The sequence below is a fragment of the Pseudorasbora parva genome, chromosome 1, assembly GCF_024679245.1.
Source record: "Pseudorasbora parva isolate DD20220531a chromosome 1, ASM2467924v1, whole genome shotgun sequence".
In the NCBI taxonomy this organism is placed as follows: domain Eukaryota; kingdom Metazoa; phylum Chordata; class Actinopteri; order Cypriniformes; family Gobionidae; genus Pseudorasbora; species Pseudorasbora parva.
The window spans coordinates 67,447,336-67,471,300 of record NC_090172.1 but is presented as its reverse complement, the minus strand read 5'-3'; the positions used below and the strand labels follow the sequence as shown (position 1 = coordinate 67,471,300).

The 23,965-nt window shown below is 38.0% G+C and overlaps 1 protein-coding gene across 1 annotated transcript in view; it reads left to right on the top strand.

Moving 5' to 3' along the window:
• Positions 1-4,586: 4,586 nt before the first annotated feature.
• LOC137088497 (C-type mannose receptor 2-like) overlaps positions 4,587-23,965 on the top strand; it is a 45,242-nt gene continuing 25,863 nt past the window's right edge. Inside the window, exons 1-2 of the mRNA XM_067452117.1 lie at positions 4,587-4,623; positions 4,716-5,060. Of these exons, the coding sequence (XP_067308218.1) occupies positions 4,587-4,623; positions 4,716-5,060 (382 nt within the window). The remainder of the gene's footprint in view (positions 4,624-4,715; positions 5,061-23,965) is intronic.

Genomic DNA, 23,965 nt, shown 5'->3' with positions numbered 1-23,965 from the left:
AGGAGTCAGTCGATCGCTGGCGTACGCTATACGGCGCTACCCAGGACTTCGTGAGCTCCTGATGCACTTCCGGGAAGAAAGGCACCGGGGCGGGACGCTGAGAACCAGCGCGACCCGTCCCGAGAAACCAATCATCCAGCCGCGAAGGTTCGGGACGTGGTGGAGGGTTCCACTCAAGCCCGACACTTGCGGCGGCCCGGGCAAGCATAGCCGTAAGTTCCGGGTCAGACTCGGGCAACGCTGTCACACCCGAAGGGGGCAACGCAGCCGAGTCTTCATCCTCGGAACCCATTAGCTCATCCCCCGATGCAGCAACCGACATCTGGTCCTCCGCCGGAGCCCCAAAAGAGACGACTGGCGCTCCACGTGGGAGGTCAGCGCGCCCTTCCGGAAGCTCCACCGGTACAGTGGAGGGGGGAGGGGCCCGAGGAGCCGTGAGACCCGTCGGGTTTACCCTGACCGACACCCTCAGGTCCCCACCAAGGTCATCAGCCAAAGTAGTAGCCCTCTGCTTTGCAGCTGGAGGACCACTAGATCGGGGGATGGACGATGGTGTTCCACCTCTTCTGAGGTACTGGAGACGGGACCGCAACACTGCAATGGACATATTCCCGCAATGGGAACATGTCTCATCCACGAACGCAGCCTCAGCGTGCTGTGCGCCCAGACACGAGAGACAACGAACGTGTCCGTCAAGCGGGGACAGAAATCGACCGCACCCAGAAACACACGGCTTGAATGACATCTTGAAAAAGACGCAGGGTCAAACCGTGTTGCTCTTTTGTGAATGGAAGTTTTGCTCTTTTAGTGCTGAAGCACTCAGGGAGATGACCGCGGCTCCACGCAGTTCGATAGTGCAAGCCTGCGTGAGCTCTCAGTGATATGTATGTGTGAGCGCCCAGCGAACCAACTGTAATGTGTGTGTGTAAGGAAACGCTCAGCGAACCAAAGCTCTTTGTACACTCTATCACTGAAGTGACGGTCTCTCGCTGACGCGCCGTATCACCCGCACTGGCAAACTCTTTCACAGGATATTCAAGACTCGTAGTCAGAAAGCTCTTCGTAGAAACAGCAATGAAGACTGTTCGGCTCCGAAGTAGAAAGCGCTGATCTACCATTCCACTTCCTATTTATACCCGCGCTGCGGGGCGGAGCGTGGAATGCGTGATCGCATGCCAAATTTCATTGGCTCGTTGTTAGATGCTCGAAGTAGGATTGGTCTCTAAAGTAAGATCCCATTCGTCGGTTCAGTTCTGACGTACGTCGAACGTGACCGACTGAAAGGGAACTGGCATGTAGCAGAGGTAAGTTTGCTGTAAATATACACCTCTTATTCGTTAACGGAGATTATTAACCCTTTCATGTTGTTCGGGTCTGTGGGACCCACTTTTGTTTTTTATCAAAAGAAAAAGTATACGATTAATTATTTTTTAAAACTGAGACTCATTGGCCTTGGCTCACTTTCTGTGAAGAACATATATCAGAACACATTTTGCGTGTGCGTGTGTGTGTGTGTGTGTGTCTGTCTGTGTGTCTTTTCATGTTTTTCTTTCCTAATGGGGACTTCAACCTAAATGCACACTGAGGCCGTGTCCCAAATGGCACACTTCATGTGCACTTTCGGTCTTGTGGACTTACAGTGGCTGCTGCGTGCCCGTTAACTCCACAAGACCGTAGGGTGTCCCATTCATCATGTAAGCTTAAATATGGGTGTTCGTGATTGCCCCCTTTGCGGCTGCTATGCGCCCTTGTGTCAGGACGCCGGTTTGATGTGTCTTGTGTTGTCATTGTTCGGCGCTTGGGTGTCCTGTCTGTGCACGCGATTTTGCGTGTGGTGTTTGTGTTCGTTCGCCATGTGCTTCGTCATTATCGTGCATCCGCCCCCTTGTTACCCTGTTAGTTCTTCATTACACTCACGTGCTTCCCTCATTAGACTCCCTATATATTCCCTTCGTGTTTTTTGTTCCCTGCCAGATCGTGTTTGTTCTTTGTGTCAGTCACGTCTTGCTCCTCCTATTTAGAAAGTCTAGCTTTTGTCTAGAACGCGATTTATTTCTTCAGCTTTGTGGCTTAGCCTTCTTTGTGTTTTTGGCTTGTCCTTAAACTTAGCTTTTGGTCTTGGTTTTTTATTATTATTTTTTATTATTATTTTTTCAGCTTGATATTTAATTATTTTCCTTTTTTCTATAAGAATAGATTTCGGATTTTATTTTTCTATTTTTCCCTGTGTCTTCTTTCAGGTCAGGTTTTTTTTTTCTTCTTTCTCTCTCTCTCCCTCTCCACTCCAGTTTTCCAGTTACTCAGGCTGCTGGGTGGTGTTCACCTTCTGCCACCATCAGCTCCTCCGCTGCCTCTTCATTTTCCTGCCAGCCTCTCCTGCCACCTCGGCCTGTCACTCACACAGTCTCATCCTGCATCCCGGATCTTCGGAACAGGCTTCTCGGGGTTGAGCGTTACTGCTCTATGGACTTATTTCTGCCATTGATTACTCCTGACTCTTCCTCTGTTGTCCCCTCCTGGTTTCTAATACACATTTTGCCCTGCAAATTGAATCCTTCTCTTTCTCAACCGTGACACCTTGATGTGCACTTCAGCTGAGCCCGCAAGTTTGTGAGCTACGCAGAGGACTTCTACCCGGCAGTCAAAGTGGCATTACGCCGTGAAAGTGCGGACTCAGAGGAAGACCGTGAGGGTTTAGAGTGCCATTTGGGACAGGGCCTTACTTATGGTGGCATAAATTGAGGTCCTGGAAATCCACAGTCCTGCAAAGTTTTACTTCAACCCAAATCAAACACACCTGATCAAGCGAATCAAGGCCTTAAGGTTTACTAGAAAGCACAGACAGATGAGTTTTATCAGGGCTGGAACTAAACTCTGCAGGACTGAGGCTCTCCAGGACCGGAGTTTGCCACCCCTGTTGTAGAGGAAGAGATTTCAGAGTGTGAGGATCACATTTCTGGTCTTTATATTGGTTGTAATTGGGATGAAGTAAACATTGGTTGAGTATTTTTGCATAAAATTATTTGATTGTGTTGAATTAAATACCCAAAAATCCAGCGGGTCTGTCAGGGACCAATCAAGCTCGGTCCCATCCACGACTCAAGTTTTCAGTCACCTGAGTATTGATCACCTCTCGTACTATTTATACGCATTTTTGTGAGATCAACAGCACTCCAGCATCTAATAGGACAGACCACTAACCTGCTTGTCTACTTAGTCCATTCCAAGTTCACAAAGAGAGGTATACTGATCTGAAGATTGTTTAACTCTGTGTCTCTATTGATCTTCTTTCACATCTCCTAAAATATTTCTGATCTGATCTCCCAGCTCCTGTGTATCCTCTGAGGCTCTGTTCCTAACTGCCTTGTCCGTATCTGTGAGGAAAAGGACCAAGTAATATTGACTTTTGTCCGCTAAAGTACAACGTATTGAATGGTGGACATACTCACCGGCTCCCCTCCGATGCATCGGGTGATCACCTCCAGCCTTGCCACTATTTCATTTGCCACTGCTCTACAACACAGACATTGAGTATAAGTAACTAAACATTTCATCCTGCAATGCATGATAATGGATTCATTTCTGGATTAGATCAGTGGATCAGATCACTACACAATTATATCATCATCAATACATCATCTCATGATCATCTCTCACTGCTTTTTCCTATAATAAAGATGCTTTACTGCTGAAAAAACAAAACACAAACTAACAGTTGAATAAGACTGAATGAAACATAATGAAATATGACTAGAACAATAATACTCACTGTTTCTCCTCCTGTTTCACGTCAGAGATGTAAATATTGTCCATCCTGAACGTCTAAATGTGGCGTGACATAAACAAATGAGTGATGAGGATGAGCTTACATGGAAATATGTTAATGTTTAATTAACACAAACATTTCCACAATAAGATTAATTCTTAAAAATGAAAACTCACTTAAACACCAAACTTTAACATGGTGTGTGTCCCATTGGGTAATCAGAAGTTCTACACACTCGTAGCCCATTTTAACACTTGGACCAAATACAAGGGAAAATGTCACATAAGAAGACAAATTATGAAGAGCAAAGATCGCAAGTGTGGGTGGACAGGCACAAACATGTCAAGATGAAGAGATGTAACACGAGTTACAGTCCAGCAATATCAGTAAAGCAGCTGATTAATTATTCAAGTTAAAATATACATTGTGAATGTCCATAATTGTTTGATTAAGGTCCATATATAATAATACTCACTGACACTGATGCAATATACAAATATAGAGAAAGAAAGAACAAACACAAATAAGGAGGAAGTAAATATGAAAATTAGTTTTCGAGAAATAACCAAATGATGTGATGTGCTGAATGAGGGATGAGAGCAGATATAATAATCACGTAGTTTAAAGCTGCAGACAGAAACATCAGACTCAGGACAGAAACACACAACCTCTAAAGTAAGAACAACTCACATGATCATTCTTCACACACAATTAGACTCTGAGATGATCATATTGTCTGAATGATTGTGAATTGTGTTATGCTTATTATGTTTTACTCTAAGATGAATATGAGATTTTTCAATGTGTTTCTTCCTCAGAAATGGAGCAAACTCTATATTTGGTTCTTCTTCTCATTGGTGAGTGTGTCTGTAGTTTTATTTCTGGTTTATAGTTTCATCAGGTTTGACCCTGTTATGAAAAGCATTAAATCAAACCCTCTCTTTCACAGCTCTCTGCTCCGTATCTGAATGTGTTCAGCGTCAGTATCACTTTATAAACGAGTGGAAGACCTGGACTGAAGCTCAGAGATACTGCAGAGAGAAATACACAGATCTGGCCACCGCTGACAACATGACCGACATGATCGAGCTGAACAAGTGTGTGAAGAATAGACGTGTCTGGATTGGGCTGCAGAGGACGAGTGTTAATAAATGGCAGTGGTCTTCAGGTGATCCTGTGCTCTATCTGAACTGGGGATCTGGACAAACTGACGGCAGCGATTGTGGATATATGTCAAATGGAGTGTTTTATAATAGTCCCTGTAGTGCTAATCTTCCATTCATCTGCAGCAACAGTGAGTGCAACTGTTTAAAATTACCATTTATAGATTCACCATTTACCAAATACAACCGCTCCAGAATGTTTTCTACCAACACTTTATTATTAACTTATAAATTAAAGGCTAGGTAGGCAGTTTCTGAATGGCCACAGTTGATTCAACAACACAACAATCAAGTAAAGAAAAAAACAGTATGTTAGGGAATATATATATATATATATATATATATATATATATATATATATATATATATATATATATATATATATATATATATATTCTCTCATGTCCTTCACTTATGCAGTCATTTACTCTGTTTGCATTCACTTATTTCCGAAAGTCATCTTAAATATTGTTGAATTTTCAATACAACTGAAACATTAGAGAGAACAGAGCTAGGCCCTTTTTAGGCCCTTCAGCCCCCCTAAACTTATGCCTCAGCCCCCCTTAAAAATATGAAACTGGCAGAAGGCTTCGACTTCGTCCCGTTTTTTAGTCTGTCACTCCAATCCACAGCAGCTCTGAGCAGAGCGCAGCGCACATCAGAAGCAGAGGTGTGTGTGTGTGTGGGGGGGGGGGGGGGGGGGGGGGCGGGGTAAATCTGAGCGTCATTGGTCTGTCACCGCTCGTCAATGTCAAAATATTTGATAAAACCAATCAAATCAGAGTAGGCGGGCTTTATGGTCACACAGAAACTGCTGTGGCTGAGCGCAAATTTTAGCAGCGCAACTCGACGTCAAGTGAGACAACTGTAAGCAACTAAACTAAACATTCATGTTTGACATGTTAATTCAGAAAAATTAAACAAAAGAAAAAAATAAACTTATGTCTAATTTCATCATTTTTAACTGGAAATATGCCTATGTGGTTCATGTAGGCCTTAACGAACAAGAAATATTAACAAAGCCATTTTCATCAGATTAGGCATAAGATTAATAATGAATGTGTTCATATTGTGAATTTAATAAACTTAAAATTTTAATAAACAGTAAATTAGCGTTTCTAAGAAAATTATTCATGAAACATAAATCTCAGTATTAACTCTTTCCCCGCCAGCGTTTTAAAAAAAAAGTTGCCAGCCACCGCTAGGGTTTTTGACAATTTTCACCAAAATTTAATAGCCCATAGAATATTTTGTTAAATGAATATCTGAGCATGCAATGTATCAAAATAAAGAGCTGACCCTCTTCTTTTAAACAAAAAAAATCGTTTTATTCTAGCTTCATGCATTCCTTTTTTATCAACACTTGAATATGGGTACCCTTGTGAAAAAGAAGTGTGCTTAATTGTATTGAAAGTGTATTTTTTGTGCACTTAATATATTTAAAGTATATTTTTTTAAAACTGCACTTGTAGATAATATGATATAATTGAAATTAAGTGCCACTTAAGTGTACTTAAAGAGAATACACTTTAATGACAATATTTCTAAACACACTTAAGTACACTTTTTTAAAATTCACTTTGTAATAATATCGAATTAATTTGTATTTTTAAAAAGTACACTTTCATGACAATATTTATAAACACACTTTAGTGTACTTATAATAAGTGCACTTTATAATAATATCAAATTAATTTGTACTTTAACAAAGTACACTTTCATGACGATATTTATAAACACACTTTAGTACACTTATAATAAGTGTACTTTGTAATAATATCTAATTAATTTGTACTTTAACAAAGTACACTTTCATGACAATATTTATAAACTCACTTTAGTACACTTTTAATAAGTGCACTTTGTAATAATATCTAATTAATTTTCACTTAAAGAAAGTACACTTGTATGACAATATTTATAAACACACTTAAGTGCACTTTTTAAAAATGCACCTTGTAATAATGTCTACACCTAAACTTACTTAAACCATTTTAATTATGAGTTTGTTTCATAAAGTGCACTTATTTTACTAATGACAAAGCACATGGAATTAGTTGTTCAAATTTACATTGGTTAATGTATTTTTCTTCAAAATTTCACTCGCTTACACTCCAGTACAACTGTTGAAATGTTATAACTAGCTCCTATGAACTCAACTACAAGTGTCAGTTTTCTACATAATTTGACATTGTCAATCTTTATGAGAGGAGTTGTCTAATGTACTGTAGGCTACTTTACATCTGTGTAGAATAACCTACTTTCAATATTATGTTGTTGTATGGCGATTAAACACACATTTAATTGCATTAATTGCAAGAAAAAGTTGAACAAATCTAAACCAAATTAATTTGCATTAAAATTCACTTAAAATCGGCTACATTTCATTTTAATCAGACTCACTGTAAACATGATTGACTTTTAGTTAGGTGAATGAGTCAAGTTGTCTGAAATACAGTCCAACTACACAGTGTGTTAGAACAACCTGAACAGAAATGGATAATTAGTAAGTAATTTATAATCAACATTTAATGCACGAAATATCTTATTTTATATTTATACTTAATATTTCAATGCGCATGTGTCACGGAGTGACTTAATGTAGCGGAACCTAAAATGGCGGAAATTGTTCCGCCCGGACCGTTGTCCATGAAACACGCGACCAGTTCCGGTAACTCCGGGCAACTGAAAGGGAGGATTATTAAGAACAGGTGTGCGAATGGACGTGGCGATTGATGGTTGGACAATTCAGAGAAAAGGAGGCATATAAATAAGGTAACCGGAGAATATGAAGGGGTGAAGTTTATTCCGGCAAACGCTGTGGGTGAGACGGAGCGATCGGTGAGTAGGAGGGACGTCTTGAGGCGGATGGTACAGACTGGGCGAAGTGAAAACAGAGTACTGGGCTGAAGAAACCATGGAGTTAAGTGTTTGAAGCATTCTTTGTTGAAGCAACTGTGTTGATATGTATTATTACCAGTGTTGCCACAGTTACTTTGAAAAAGTAATCTGATTACTGATTACTGATTAATCCTTTAAAAAGTAACTTAGTTACTTTACAGATTACTTGATTTTAAAAGTAACTAAGTTAGATTACAAGTTACTTTATTAGTTACATTCAGGAGTTGCCGACAACACCCCTGCCGCCTCAAAATAGAAATGACAACCGTTTTTGGCAACACACTTTATTGCATTTATGCCAGAGCCTGACGGCCCCGACTTTTTTACGCCCCTTTTTTAGGCTTCTCCTTCGTTTTATATTTATTTTAATAATTAAAATGAACAATGAGATGTGCTGGTGGAAACAACATGAGACCATGATAGCTTGCGCCACTGTCGAGAAATGGCTCGCGCAGGGTTAAAGAGTCCGTTTCTTCAGTGCAGCTGCTAGAGTTATGGCCTTTTTACAACCGGTTCCTTCATTCGTTTTCTCTGAGCAGGTATCTATCGGATTGCTAAATGACCAGGAGTAACGTTAGGCCTAAATGCCTTCCGAGAGTCTTTCGAGACGTATTTAATTCTGATCACTCAAACAAACCGATTCAGAAGGTGCATGAAAGCATTTCAAACTAAACCGGACAAATGTAAATATATCTGGTTGTTTAAACCACATGTGTAAATTTTACTCCTGGCAAATAATTAAGAAATAAATGTGTGAGAGCGTGTTATGGTGTAGTCAGATAGATATGATGGTGCTAGGCTACTGCTACATCGCTGCAAATGAGTAAAGCAAGCCAACGCAAATGGCCGTTAATGAAACTTTAAAATAAGTCACACAAAACACAATCATCTTCAATATAAATTAATGAGACTAATGATCTTACCAGTGCTTAGTTCGCTCTCTCTCATATTGCGATCTTTGAATTTGAAATGGGCTGCTGAATAAAATGCTAGAATCTTTTGCTTTGATGTAAACTCCGTTAAATGAGCATAGGCTATACCGCGGGATTTGAAGATCGGATTTATATTAATTTAGCTGAAGTCTAAGGTAGGCTATAAGACAACCTGCATGTCCTTTTTTTTTTTTTTAGATTGTGTAGCCCGTTTCGTTGTTTTGAGCGCCGTTGCGAGCAATAGGCTAATCTACCAGCCTGCCTCAGCTCGTCAGAAATGCCTTTGTGGTGGTATAATAACTAGCCTACTTTGTTTTTAATGTCAAAGTGGTTATATTTCGTTTCATTTCTTTATTGAGTTCATTTAGAAAAATGTTTAGAGCAATTTTTGTTTGTTAAATTAAAGTTTTAATTTTTTTATGTGACGACCCAGTGAGTTAACCGCATGAGTCTCTCAAACCAACTCTTGAATTGTCTTGCCTATATAAACTTTAATTTAACAAACAAAAAATTGCTCTGAACATTGTTCTAAATAAGGATAAAAAAGAAACGAAACGAAAAATAACTACTTTGACATTAAAAACAAAACTGAACTATTTTAATGGCTGCAACAATGTAAAAAGTAAAATAAATAAATAAAAAACACGGGCTCCAGCCGGACTCGGGCTGAGAATTTTGATAAGCTGTTGGTTTTTACAAAGGAAAATGACTAAAATAGTAACTCACAGTGACTTGGATAAGTAACTTTAATCTGATTACTGGTTTGGAAATAGTAACGCGTTAGATTACTCGTTACTGGAAAAAAGTAGTCAGATTAGAGTAACGCGTTACTATGTAACGCGTTACTGGCATCACTGATCATCGGCCGGTGGATGGACTCGACGCTGCTGATCGCTTCTGGGGATTTTCTTCACACAAACCAATCGTTTGGCCTCGGGACACTTGGAATATTTGTACTTTTTGAATAAATTGTTCCTGCAGTCGTATCTGCCTGTTTTTTTATTTTAAAACACAAACGGGTAGGTTTAGGGAAGGGATTGGTTATGTGACGAATAAGAGTTAAATGCTTTCAGTAATTAGATGAATTACCTATTTACACATTTCTATTGCAACAGGTGAGGAATAGCAGAATTTAATTTTCACATTTAATGTTAGATTTGTTGTAGCAATCAATGGACGCATTTGTGATGGGTGAGAAATGTCTACAAATGACGTGTAAAACATTTACAAGTGATGAATAGTCTACACTTTAGATTAGGGGATGCAGAAAGCGTTGTAAATGCCTTGTATACTTGTACAGATCATTTGTAACGGGTGATAAAGATTTGTAAATGATTTATTTATGCGTTTACAACATCATCTCTAACAGGTGATGAACACTTTGAGGTGTGTACTTTAATGTAAATGCTGACTGGTGAGGGTATAGACCGCTGTCTTCTCTGACACGGGCACCTGATGCTTCACTGGAGGGTAAACCAGTTCACATTATCACTAACGTTAGACCCCTCACAGAACACCAGTTCACATTATCACTAATGTTAGACCCATCACAGAACACCAGTTCACATTATCACTAACGTTAGACCCCACACAGAACACCAGTTCACATTATCACTAACGTTAGACCCATCACAGAACACCAGTTCACATTATCACTAACGTTAGACCCCTCACAGAACACCAGTTCACATTATCACTAACGTTAGACCCCTCACAGAACACCAGTTCACATTATCACTAACGTTAGACCCATCACAGAAAACTAGTTCACATTATCACTAACGTTAGACCCCTCACAGAACACCAGTTCACATTATCACTAACGTTAGACCCGTCACAGAACACCAGTTCACATTATCACTAACGTTAGACCCGTCACAGAACACCAGTTCACATTATCACTAACGTTAGACCCGTCACAGAACACCAGTTCACATTATCACTAACGTTAGACCCGTCACAGAACACCAGTTCACATTATCACTAACGTTAGACCCGTCACAGAACACCAGTTCACATTATCACTAACGTTAGACCCCTCACAGAACACCAGTTCACACTATCACTAACGTTAGACCCATCACAGAACACCAGTTCACATTATCACTAACGTTAGACCCATCACAGAACACCAGTTCACATTATCACTAACGTTAGACCCATCACAGAACACCAGGTCACATTATCACTAACGTTAGACCCGTCACAGAACACCAGTTCACATTATCACTAACGTTAGACCCCTCACAGAACACCAGTTCACATTATCACTAACGTTAGACCCGTCACAGAACACCAGTTCACATTATCACTAACGTTAGACCCGTCACAGAACACCAGTTCACATTATCACTAACGTTAGACCCATCACAGAACACCAGTTCACATTATCACTAACGATGTAAGACCCATCACAGAACACCAGTTCACATTATCACTAACGTTAGACCCATCACAGAACACCAGTTCACATTATCACTAACGTTAGACCCCTCACAGAACACCAGTTCACATTATCACTAACGATGTAAGACCCATCACAGAACACCAGTTCACATTATCACTAACGTTAGACCCATCACAGAACACCAGTTCACATTATCACTAACGTTAGACCCCTCACAGAACACCAGTTCACATTATCACTAACGTTAGACCCATCACAGAACACCAGTTCACATTATCACTAACGTTTGACCCATCACAGAACACCAGTTCACATTATCACTAACGTTAGACCCATCACAGAACACCAGTTCACATTATCACTAACGTTAGACCCCTCACAGAACACCAGTTCACATTATCACTAACGTTAGACCCCTCACAGAACACCAGTTCACATTATCACTAACGTTAGACCCATCACAGAACACCAGTTCACATTATCACTAACGTTAGACCCATCACAGAACACCAGTTCACATTATCACTAACGTTAGACCCCTCACAGAACACCAGTTCACATTATCACTAACGTTAGACCCCTCACAGAACACCAGTTCACATTATCACTAACGTTAGACCCCTCACAGAACACCAGTTCACACTATCACTAACGTTAGACCCCTCACAGAACACCAGTTCACATTATCACTAACGTTAGACCCATCACAGAACACCAGTTCACATTATCACTAACGTTAGACCCATCACAGAACACCAGTTCACATTATCACTAACGTTAGACCCCTCACAGAACACCAGTTCACATTATCACTAACGTTAGACCCCTCACAGAACACCAGTTCACATTATCACTAACGTTAGACCCCTCACAGAACACCAGTTCACATTATCACTAACGTTAGACCCATCACAGAACACCAGTTCACATTATCACTAACGTTAGACCCATCACAGAACACCAGTTCACATTATCACTAACGTTAGACCCATCACAGAACACCAGTTCACATTATCACTAACGTTAGGCCCCTCACAGAACACCAGTTCACATTATCACTAACGTTAGACCCATCACAGAACACCAGTTCACATTATCACTAACGTTAGGCCCATCACAGAACACCAGTTCACATTATCACTAACGTTAGACCTATCACAGAACACCAGTTCACATTATCACTAACGTTAGACCCCTCACAGAACACCAGTTCACATTATCACTAACGTTAGACCCATCACAGAACACCAGTTCACATTATCACTAACGTTAAACCCATCACAGAACACCAGTTCACATTATCACTAACGTTAGACCCATCACAGAACACCAGTTCACATTATCACTAACGTTAGACCCCTCACAGAACACCAGTTCACATTATCACTAACGTTAGACCCATCACAGAACACCAGTTCACATTATCACTAACGTTAGACCCATCACAGAACACCAGTTCACATTATTACTAACGTTAGACCCATCACAGAACACCAGTTCACATTATCACTAACGTTAGACCCCTCACAGAACACCAGTTCACATTATCACTAACGTTAGACCCATCACAGAACACCAGTTCACATTATCACTAACGTTAGACCCCTCACAGAACACCAGTTCACATTATCACTAACGTTAGACCCATCACAGAACACCAGTTCACATTATCACTAACGTTAGACCCCTCACAGAACACCAGTTCACATTATCACTAACGTTTGACCCATCACAGAACACCAGTTCACATTATCACTAACGTTAGACCCATCACAGAACACCAGTTCACATTATCACTAACGTTAGACCCATCACAGAACACCAGTTCACATTATCACTAACGTTAGGCCCCTCACAGAACACCAGTTCACATTATCACTAACGTTAGACCCATCACAGAACACCAGTTCACATTATCACTAATGTTAGACCCTCACAGAACACCAGTTCACATTATCACTAACGTTAGACCCCTTACAGAACACCAGTTCACATTATCACTAACGTTCGACCCATCACAGAACACCAGTTCACATTATCACTAACGTTAGACCCCTCACAGAACACCAGTTCACATTATCACTAACGTTAGACCCCTCACAGAGCACCAGTTCACATTATCACTAACGTTAGACCCCTCACAGAACACCAGTTCACATTATCACTAACGTTAGACCCCTCACAGAACACCAGTTCACATTATCACTAACGTTAGACCCCTCACAGAACACCAGTTCACATTATCACTAACGTTAGACCCCTTACAGAACACCAGTTCACATTATCACTAACGTTAGACCCCTCACAGAACACCAGTTCACATTATCACTAACGTTAGGCCCCTCACAGAACACCAGTTCACATTATCACTAACGTTAGACCCATCACAGAACACCAGTTCACATTATCACTAACGTTAGACCCCTCACAGAACACCAGTTCACATTATCACTAACGTTAGACCCGTCACAGAACACCAGTTCACATTATCACTAACGTTAGACCCGTCACAGAACACCAGTTCACATTATCACTAACGTTAGACCCATCACAGAACACCAGTTCACATTATCACTAACGTTAGACCCGTCACAGAACACCAGTTCACATTATCACTAACGTTAGACCCCTCACAGAACACCAGTTCACATTATCACTAACGTTAGACCCATCACAGAACACCAGTTCACATTATCACTAACGTTAGACCCCTCACAGAACACCAGTTCACATTATCACTAACGTTAGACCCCTCACAGAACACCAGTTCACATTATCACTAACGTTAGACCCCTCACAGAACACCAGTTCACATTATCACTAACGTTAGACCCATCACAGAACACCAGTTCACATTATCACTAACGTTAGACCCATCACAGAACACCAGTTCACATTATCACTAACGTTAGACCCATCACAGAACACCAGTTCACATTATCACTAACGTTAGACCCCTCACAGAACACCAGTTCACATTATCACTAACGTTAGACCCATCACAGAACACCAGTTCACATTATCACTAACGTTAGACCCCTCACAGAACACCAGTTCACATTATCACTAACGTTAGACCCGTCACAGAACACCAGTTCACATTATCACTAACGTTAGACCCCTCACAGAACACCAGTTCACATTATCACTAACGTTAGACCCCTCACAGAACACCAGTTCACATTATCACTAACGTTAGACCCCTCACAGAACACCAGTTCACATTATCACTAACGTTAGACCCCTCACAGAACACCAGTTCACATTATCACTAACGTTAGACCCCATCACAGAACACCAGTTCACATTATCACTAACGTTAGACCCATCACAGAACACCAGTTCACATTATCACTAACGTTAGACCCGTCACAGAACACCAGTTCACATTATCACTAACGTTAGACCCGTCACAGAACACCAGTTCACATTATCACTAACGTTAGACCCGTCACAGAACACCAGTTCACATTATCACTAACGTTAGACCCGTCACAGAACACCAGTTCACATTATCACTAACGTTAGACCCGTCACAGAACACCAGTTCACATTATCACTAACGTTAGACCCGTCACAGAACACCAGTTCACATTATCACTAACTTTAGACCCGTCACAGAACACCAGTTCACATTATCACTATCGTTAGACCCCTCACAGAACACCAGTTCACATTATCACTAACGTTAGACCCCATCACAGAACACCAGTTCACATTATCACTAACGTTAGACCCCTCACAGAACACCAGTTCACATTATCACTAACGTTAGACCCCACACAGAACACCAGTTCACATTATCACTAACGTTAGACCCATCACAGAACACCAGTTCACATTATCACTAACGTTAGACCCATCACAGAACACCAGTTCACATTATCACTAACGTTAGACCCCTCACAGAACACCAGTTCACATTATCACTAACGTTAGACCCATCACAGAACACCAGTTCACATTATCACTAACGTTAGACCCATCAAAGAACACCAGTTCACATTATCACTAACGTTAGACCCCTCACAGAACACCAGTTCACATTATCACTAATGTTAGACCCTCACAGAACACCAGTTCACATTATCACTAACGTTAGACCCCTCACAGAACACCAGTTCACATTATCACTAACGTTAGACCCATCACAGAACACCAGTTCACATTATCACTAACGTTAAACCCCTCACAGAACACCAGTTCACATTATCACTAATGTTAGACCCTCACAGAACACCAGTTCACATTATCACTAACGTTAGACCCCACACAGAACACCAGTTCACATTATCACTAACGTTAGACCCCACACAGAACACCAGTTCACATTATCACTAACGTTAGACCCCTCACAGAACACCAGTTCACATTATCACTAACGTTAGACCCCTCACAGAACACCAGTTCACATTATCACTAACGTTAGACCCCTCACAGAACACCAGTTCACATTATCACTAACGTTAGACCCATCACAGAACACCAGTTCACATTATCACTAACGTTAGACCCATCACAGAACACCAGTTCACATTATCACTAACGTTAGACCCCACACAGAACACCAGTTCACATTATCACTAACGTTAGACCCCACACAGAACACCAGTTCACATTATCACTAACGTTAGACCCCTCACAGAACACCAGTTCACATTATCACTAACGTTAGACCCCTCACAGAACACCAGTTCACATTATCACTAATGTTAGACCCTCACAGAACACCAGTTCACATTATCACTAACGTTAGACCCATCACAGAACACCAGTTCACATTATCACTAACGTTAGACCCCTCACAGAACACCAGTTCACATTATCACTAACGTTAGACCCCTCACAGAACACCAGTTCACATTATCACTAATGTTAGACCCTCACAGAACACCAGTTCACATTATCACTAACGTTAGACCCATCACAGAACACCAGTTCACATTATCACTAACGTTAGACCCATCACAGAACACCAGTTCACATTATCACTAACGTTAGACCCCACAGAACACCAGTTCACATTATCACTAACGTTAGACCCATCACAGAACACCAGTTCACATTATCACTAACGTTAGACCCCTCACAGAACACCAGTTCACATTATCACTAACGTTAGACCCCTCACAGAACACCAGTTCACATTATCACTAACGTTAGACCCCTTACAGAACGTGTTTACCGTGTGAGTTCTGAACCCTGCACTATGCTTATTTAAATCTTTTCGTTTCTACACATATTAGGCTACATATTCCTCATGTCTGTGAGGCAAGCCTGCTGAGTTTCAGTTTATTTTTGAGACGCGCTTCAGTTCATGAGCATTGAAAGCGATGGCTTCCGCGACCTCACGTCACGTAAGTCTACTTATATGCTTCTTATTTATTAAATACATACAATTGGCTGAAGAAACCTTTATTAAAATTAAGAGACAATTTGTACAAAATGAAAGAGAGGCTTTTTACGAAACAAAACTTAATATTAAACTAAATATAACCACCAAAATCATTTCTGACCCACTCGCATCTTTGCACTTATAGGCTATCATAATCAGATGAAATTAAAAAATAATATTATAATATTTAAACATAAATATGAAAAAAAACATTGTTTAATGGCTACAACAAGTATAGTAAGCTACAGATGTATGTCATGTCTGAGCTGGATTTGAGCGAACATCATTTTACCGGCGGGTTCATGAGTGCCTGTGGATTATTGAGCTGATCACACCGGCTTCGCTCCGCTCATTAGTCATTACAGGCTCGTTCTCGCCAGAACGCCCACAAATTCAAAAATGGTCGGGTTTAAATTGGGCTCGGCCTCATAATTACAGTTAATGTGTCAGGCTTGATTTTTCTGAGCTTATCTAAGCTCTAGTTCTGGCTAAAAATGTAGTTATTATGTGCCGGCCCGTTGGCATGAATTGTACTCGTGATGGAGGGGTAGTGGAGGGGTAGTGGAGCGGTAGTGGAGCGAGTGAAAACCACACAACGCTCCAACTTTTAAAAATCCGCTCCTCACTCCATTCAAAATCTCTCCACTCCACTCCGCTCCCACTCCACTCCGCTTACATACTCTGGCCCTCTCGCGGCTATAGAAGGAGCTAAATGTTTATTCTTGTCAGTCAGTATGAATTAAATTTGATATATAATTGGCAAGACCAGCCAAACTATGAAAAAAAGTGTGACTTATAGTCAACTTATAGGAAAAAACAGTACTTAATAAAATCATGCAAACTGATTTCCTGAAAATAAGAATAGTGTGTTGTGCTGGCAAATGCTTATTAAATATATCTCACTTACACAAGAGCTCTAGTGACTAAACAAGAACTGTCTGAACTGTGTTTTGATTCTGAATGTGTGTGTGTGTGTGTGTGTGTGTGTGTGTGTGTGTGTGTGTGTGCGCGACTCAAGCATGATTAATTGCAAGATATTGTCACAAATATAGAGAGATTGTTTGCAATATAATTGAAAAAAAGATTATTACTCAACAATAAAAACAGACTAGTTAATTATGTTAGATGTTAGTAATCTTTTAAAAGCAACTTTATTCCTTCCCTTTCTTTAAATCAAATTACTGTGATTTATTGTTGCATTAAAAGGAAGAAAATTACAACTACAATAAAATAAATGAAGTTCAAGAGCCCAACCAAAGGGAACACTGATCTCCATAATGGTGACTTCAAACTAAAACATTTTAGGAAAATCAACATTAGTTCATGAAGTCTGCTTATGTAATGTCAGGGGCGTTTCTAGGATTTTCATTTTAGGGGGGCTCAGACCCCAGTGAGGGTAGGCCTGTAGAAAAAATGATAACACTATTTAGTTTAGGGTCCAAATTGCGCTATTAACTAATAGCTTACAAACTTGCATACCCAGAAGATATTGGCTGTTTATTATTACTTATAAAGCAAATATTAACACCTTACTGCATGGCCATACTGTACATGCATTAATCATACCCAATAATGTAGGCAGGTTTATAGATCCCAAATGTTAGGGTGGTTCAGGGGGAATGCTCCCCCAGGATCATTTTGATTTTTATGATCTACATATGTGCATTTTAAGATGTTCTGAAGGCCAAAAAATTAGATAACAATAGCTTGAAAACCATGCCACTGGGCAGTTTTTATCTTGCCCTGTTTCATCCCCTCATGTTGAGCTTAGACTGATAGTTTTTCCCATTTTTGTCAGTAAATAAAGTAAACATATGGTTTACATATTAACTCTTTCCCCGTCAAACACGGAAATTTCCGTTATTTGTGAGAACGCTTCCAGGCCAATAACGGAATTTTCTGGGTTTCCGTGTTTTCACTGTCGGGCGCTAGGGGGCGCTATTGCGCATCTTCTGAATGAGAGTACTGAATCTCCTGATCAAAACACACGTGAGGAAGACGCAGTGAAACGAGCGATCGCATGTAATCATATGCATATTAAAAATAACATGATCATCCTCATTAAACAGCATACCCTTGTGAGAAAAGTGCACTTTAGTGTACTTTTATAAAGTGTACTTATTACACAGATAATATACTTATACTAAATATACTTAATTGTGAATTAAATGCAATGTTTTCGGTGTACTTAACACACATTATATGTAATTGATTTCAAATTTATCACATATTAAGTTGAAATAAAATACAATAAGTTGCAATTAAGAGTGATTTTTTTGGAACAACTTAAGTGGTACTTAAATACAACTTTATATGTACTTTCATAATCGCTTCTAGTGAATTAAAATTGTAATTAAAGTGCACTGCTCAATGTACTGACAAGCAATTAATGTGAACTAAAACATACTTTAATGTCAGCTAAATATACACTTAAGTGTGAATTAAATGCAATGTTTTCGACACACTTAATACACATTAAATGTAATTGATCTCAAATTTATCACAAATAATTTGAAATAAAATGCAATAAGTTGCCATTAAGAGTGATTTTTTTTAAACAACTTAAGTGGGACTTTAATACAACTTTATATGTACTTTCATTATCCATTCTACTGTCTTAAAAACAAGCAATTAATGTGAACTAAAATATACCTTAACGTAATTTACATGTACACTCTAATATAATTAAATACATTCATAATTAAATTTTTCAAATAATACAGCTGCAATTTCGTATAATAAACACATCCAAATTTAAATCCTCTACATTTATTGACAAAACAATCTGTAAAACAAATATACAAAAACTTTTTTTGATGCCCAAGAAAAACCCAAAAAACTATTTACACAAACACAAATTCATTTAGAAAGAGTCTGGAGGACAATGAGGATTATATGCAATTATATGTAATTATATGCATTATTATTTATCTCCCTCATTCAAAGGTACCTAAATCTACCCATCACAGAAAAGTACCTCACACAACAGATGAATAAATACAAACAAATGGAAAGAAAAGAATCGTTTCATGTAAAACACTAAGATTCAAAACTTTGGGTAACGTTTAATTAGTTAACTACTTAATTTAACATGAACTTAGAATGAATACTAATATAAACATTTATTTATCTTAGTTAATGTTAATTTTAACATTTACTAATTAGGGGTGTAACGGCACATGGTTTCATACCGAACCGGTTCGGTAAAGGACTTCCGGTACAGTGCACGTGTGTACCGAGCGGTACGAATGCAATCTTTAACAGTTAACAGACGGCTTGTTTAATGAGTGGAACACACTTCAATACAAGTTTCCATAAGAACATTAGGTATCAAGTGATGCCATATTGATGCTCTTTAATGTGACATGACAGATCACTGTAAAGACACATCAGTTCAAGCAGCACCGCGGCACGAGTGAATGTGTTCACCTTGTCATAGTCAAAGAATAAACATGAATTAACATCAGAAGGTATGTTAAGGATACATTACAACTTACTAAAACGTATCACATCGTGTAATCGTTCAGTGTTTCAACAGCAGAAAGACGTCGATAAAACACGGCTGTTAATTTACTAGAGAGATGAACCCTTTCACTAAATATATGCATTATATTAGCCCATATATTCATCATATTCTACTTAACCTGTTAGTGATATCTTGATTATTTAAATTTATTGGAGTAATTTATATAATGTTTAAATAAATCTGTCATAAAAATGACAGCCACTGTGTATAAATTATTATATTTCAACAACGAATTGGAGTAGGAACATCATTTTATAATTAGATTTATAAGTTAATGCAAAAACGCTCTTATGAGAAGTTTACATGTTTGCATACAATGCGAGTGCAAGTAAGGCCTCACTATATAGTCTACACTATACAGCATTCTTTCGTTGGATCGTTGGATTAAACGGAAACAACAAGGCAGTTATATATTACATTCTGAATCAAATTATAATCTTTGTGTGCCCTTTGTTAGAGATAAGCTTGGTAAAACGTCCTTCAAATGTGTCGCAGCCTCAGATTGGAATTTGCTCCAGACTGAGTTGAAGCTAAAAGATCTGGTGACATTTAGTCATTTTAAAATTTTACTACATCATTTTGAGAGTAAATTAATGGTGTGTAATTGTTTTTGACTGGTTGTATGTTTTATGTTTTTTATGTGACTATTTATGTATAACTGTACATGCAAACACAGCTGCCTATCTTGGCCAGGACAGGACATTTTAATCTCAGTGAGTTTCTCCTGGTTAAATAAAGGTAATAATAATCATAATTAGCAGAGATATTTTTTAGATTATATTTTTAATTCTTTAAGAAACCTTTAGTTTAGGACAATTACAATTTGTTCAGTAAACCAAAAAAAAAAAAAAAAAAAAAAAGCATTTTTATATTTAGTGTTCCTCCCCGAACTGTCAGCTTTGTGTACTGTTACACCCCTATTATTAATGCAATCTTAAGATCAAAAGTTGTATACGTTAATTATTTAATGCAGTGTTAACTTGCATGAACAATGACTATAAATTTAATTAACTAGCTTTGAACTATCATTGATTAAGCAAGGTCACCCTTGTGAAAAAGAAGTGTGCTTAATTGTATTGAAAGTGTATTTTTTGTGCACTTAATATATTTAAAGTATATTTTTTAAAAACTGCACTTGTAGATAATATGATATAATTAAAATTAAGTGCCACTTAAGTGTACTTAAAGAGAATACACTTTAATGACAATATTTCTAAACACACTTAAGTACACTTTTTTAAAATTCACTTTGTAATAATATCGAATTAATTTGTATTTTTAAAAAGTACACTTTCATGACAATATTTATAAACACACTTTAGTACACTTACAATAAGTGCACTTTATAATAATATCTAATTAATTTGTACTTTAAAAAAGTACACTTTCATGACGATATTTATAAACACACTTTAGTGCACTTTTAATTAGTGCACTTTATAATAATATCTAATTAATTTGTACTTTAAAAAAGTACACTTTCATGACAATATTTATAAACACACTTTAGTGCACTTTTAATTAGTGCACTTTATAATAATATCTAATTAATTTGTACTTTAACAAAGTACACTTTCATGACAATATTTATAAACACACTTTAGTACACTTACAATAAGTGCACTTTATAATAATATCTAATTAATTTGTACTTTAAAAAAGTACACTTTCATGACGATATTTATAAACACACTTTAGTGCACTTTTAATTAGTGCACTTTATAATAATATCTAATTAATTTGTACTTTAACAAAGTACACTTTCATGACAATATTTATAAACACACTTTAGTACACTTATAATAAGTGCGCTTTGTAATAATATATAATTAATTTTCACTTAAAGAAAGTACACTTGTATGACTATTTATAAACACACTTTAGTGCACTTTTTAAAAATGCACCTTGTAATGTCTACACCTAAATTTACTTAAACCATTTTAATTATGAGTTTGTTTCATAAAGTGCACTTATTTTACTAATGACAAAGCACATGGAAAATAAATGATTTTTTAAAAAAAATTAGTTGTCCAAATTTACATTGGTTAATGTATTTTTCTTCAATTTCACTCGCTTACACTCCAGTACAACATACTGTTGAAATGTTATAACTAGCTCCTATGAACTCAACTACAAGTGTCAGTTTTCTACATAATTTGACATTGTCAATCTTTATGAGAGGAGTTGCCTAATGTACTGTAGGCTACTTTACATCTGTGTAGAATAACCTACTTTCAATATTATGTTGTTGTATGGCGATTAAACACACATTTAATTGCATTAATTCCAAGAAAAAGAACAAATCTAAACCAAATTAATTTGCATTAAAATTCAGTTAAAATAGGCTACATTTAATTTTAATCAGACTCTAAACATGATTGACTTTTAGTTAGGTGAATGAGTCAAGTTCTCTGAAATACAGTCCAACTACACAGTGTGTTAGAACAACCTAACCATAAATGGATAATTAATAAGTGATTTATAATCAACATTTAATGCACGAAATATCATTTTATATTTATACTTAATATTTCAATGCGCATGCGCCAAAAATACTACGTCATGATTTTGAAAAATGCGCGGTCCGCCATGATTGCGTCATCGCGATGCGTGAGGAAAATGAAGCTGAAGAGAACAGACAACAGAGGAGTGAACCGTTTGGATCATTACAGATGAGACGTTATATGCTACAAATAACGAGTCAAGTAAGTATATCTTGATATAAGCTCTCTTGATTTTACATTTTCACCGTAACATGGTAGCTCTCTATTACAGTGTAGTAGTTATTTAGTTTAATCGCAGATAGGATAGACGCAATATGGACTCGGGAGGTGAATTAACATGAATCATGTTTCCTATGTATCTAAGATTGTATTATTCATATTCATGTATCTAAGATTGCATTATAATAATTTCTTAAATCGGAATGTGATCGCCGGTGTGGGCATGTTCAATGAATTTGCCTGCTGTAAATACAATATTTTAATCGATCTCCTACTTTTTAAATGGACAGAAGACATTTAACGTTATATACATTTATTCCATATATTAACTTAACGTATAACAACAACCAGTAATGAAATAATGATTTTAATATGTTCTTTTCTTTTTGCATTTGGAGAGTAAGATGTTAAAGTACTATTTGTGTTTTTAATATTTTGTGCTTATTATATTTTTTATTTTGTAGTATCAATACAGATGTGTTATTGGAGATCCAGTGCAAGCTGTGTGGAATCACGGAGCCATCTTGATGAGGTCAAGTTAATGTTAATTATGAATTTATGCCCAGCCATGACACTGATCACACAAGCTAAAACATAACTATCAAGTCTTTAGCTTTTTAAATGCTTTGCATCTTGTCCATTTGTAAGTAATACATTCCCACTTGTGCATTTACAGATCCCCTAATCATTATATATTTTACAGGCCACACACCCAAAGGAATGGAGCCGCAGCATTGCTGTGCCAGGCGTGGTAAATGCAGGAACATCCTTCATGGAGATGGTGCGGTAAGCTGAAACTTGCAAGGCAAGATGAGGAAAATTCAAGAATACTTTTCTCAATTTACTTTGGTCTTGGGTTATTTATCTATATTTAAGTTATGTTTAATTCCCTGTAAAGTAGGAATAAAAACCATTATTAAAATGTTCTCTATTTTTAAAGTCCAGTGTCAGTGAAGATGATGTGCTCAGTGGGATACGTGAAGGAACCTCTCCAATCATTCTACCCTGACGACTGAGGTATTCATCACATAGGGGATGCAGTTGTGGTCAAAAGCTTACACACACGTGCAGAATAAACTGCTTCATCAGGGCAGTACTAGATAAAAAAGAGACAACATGCTCATTTTTATGATCCCTCTTATGGCTATTTCT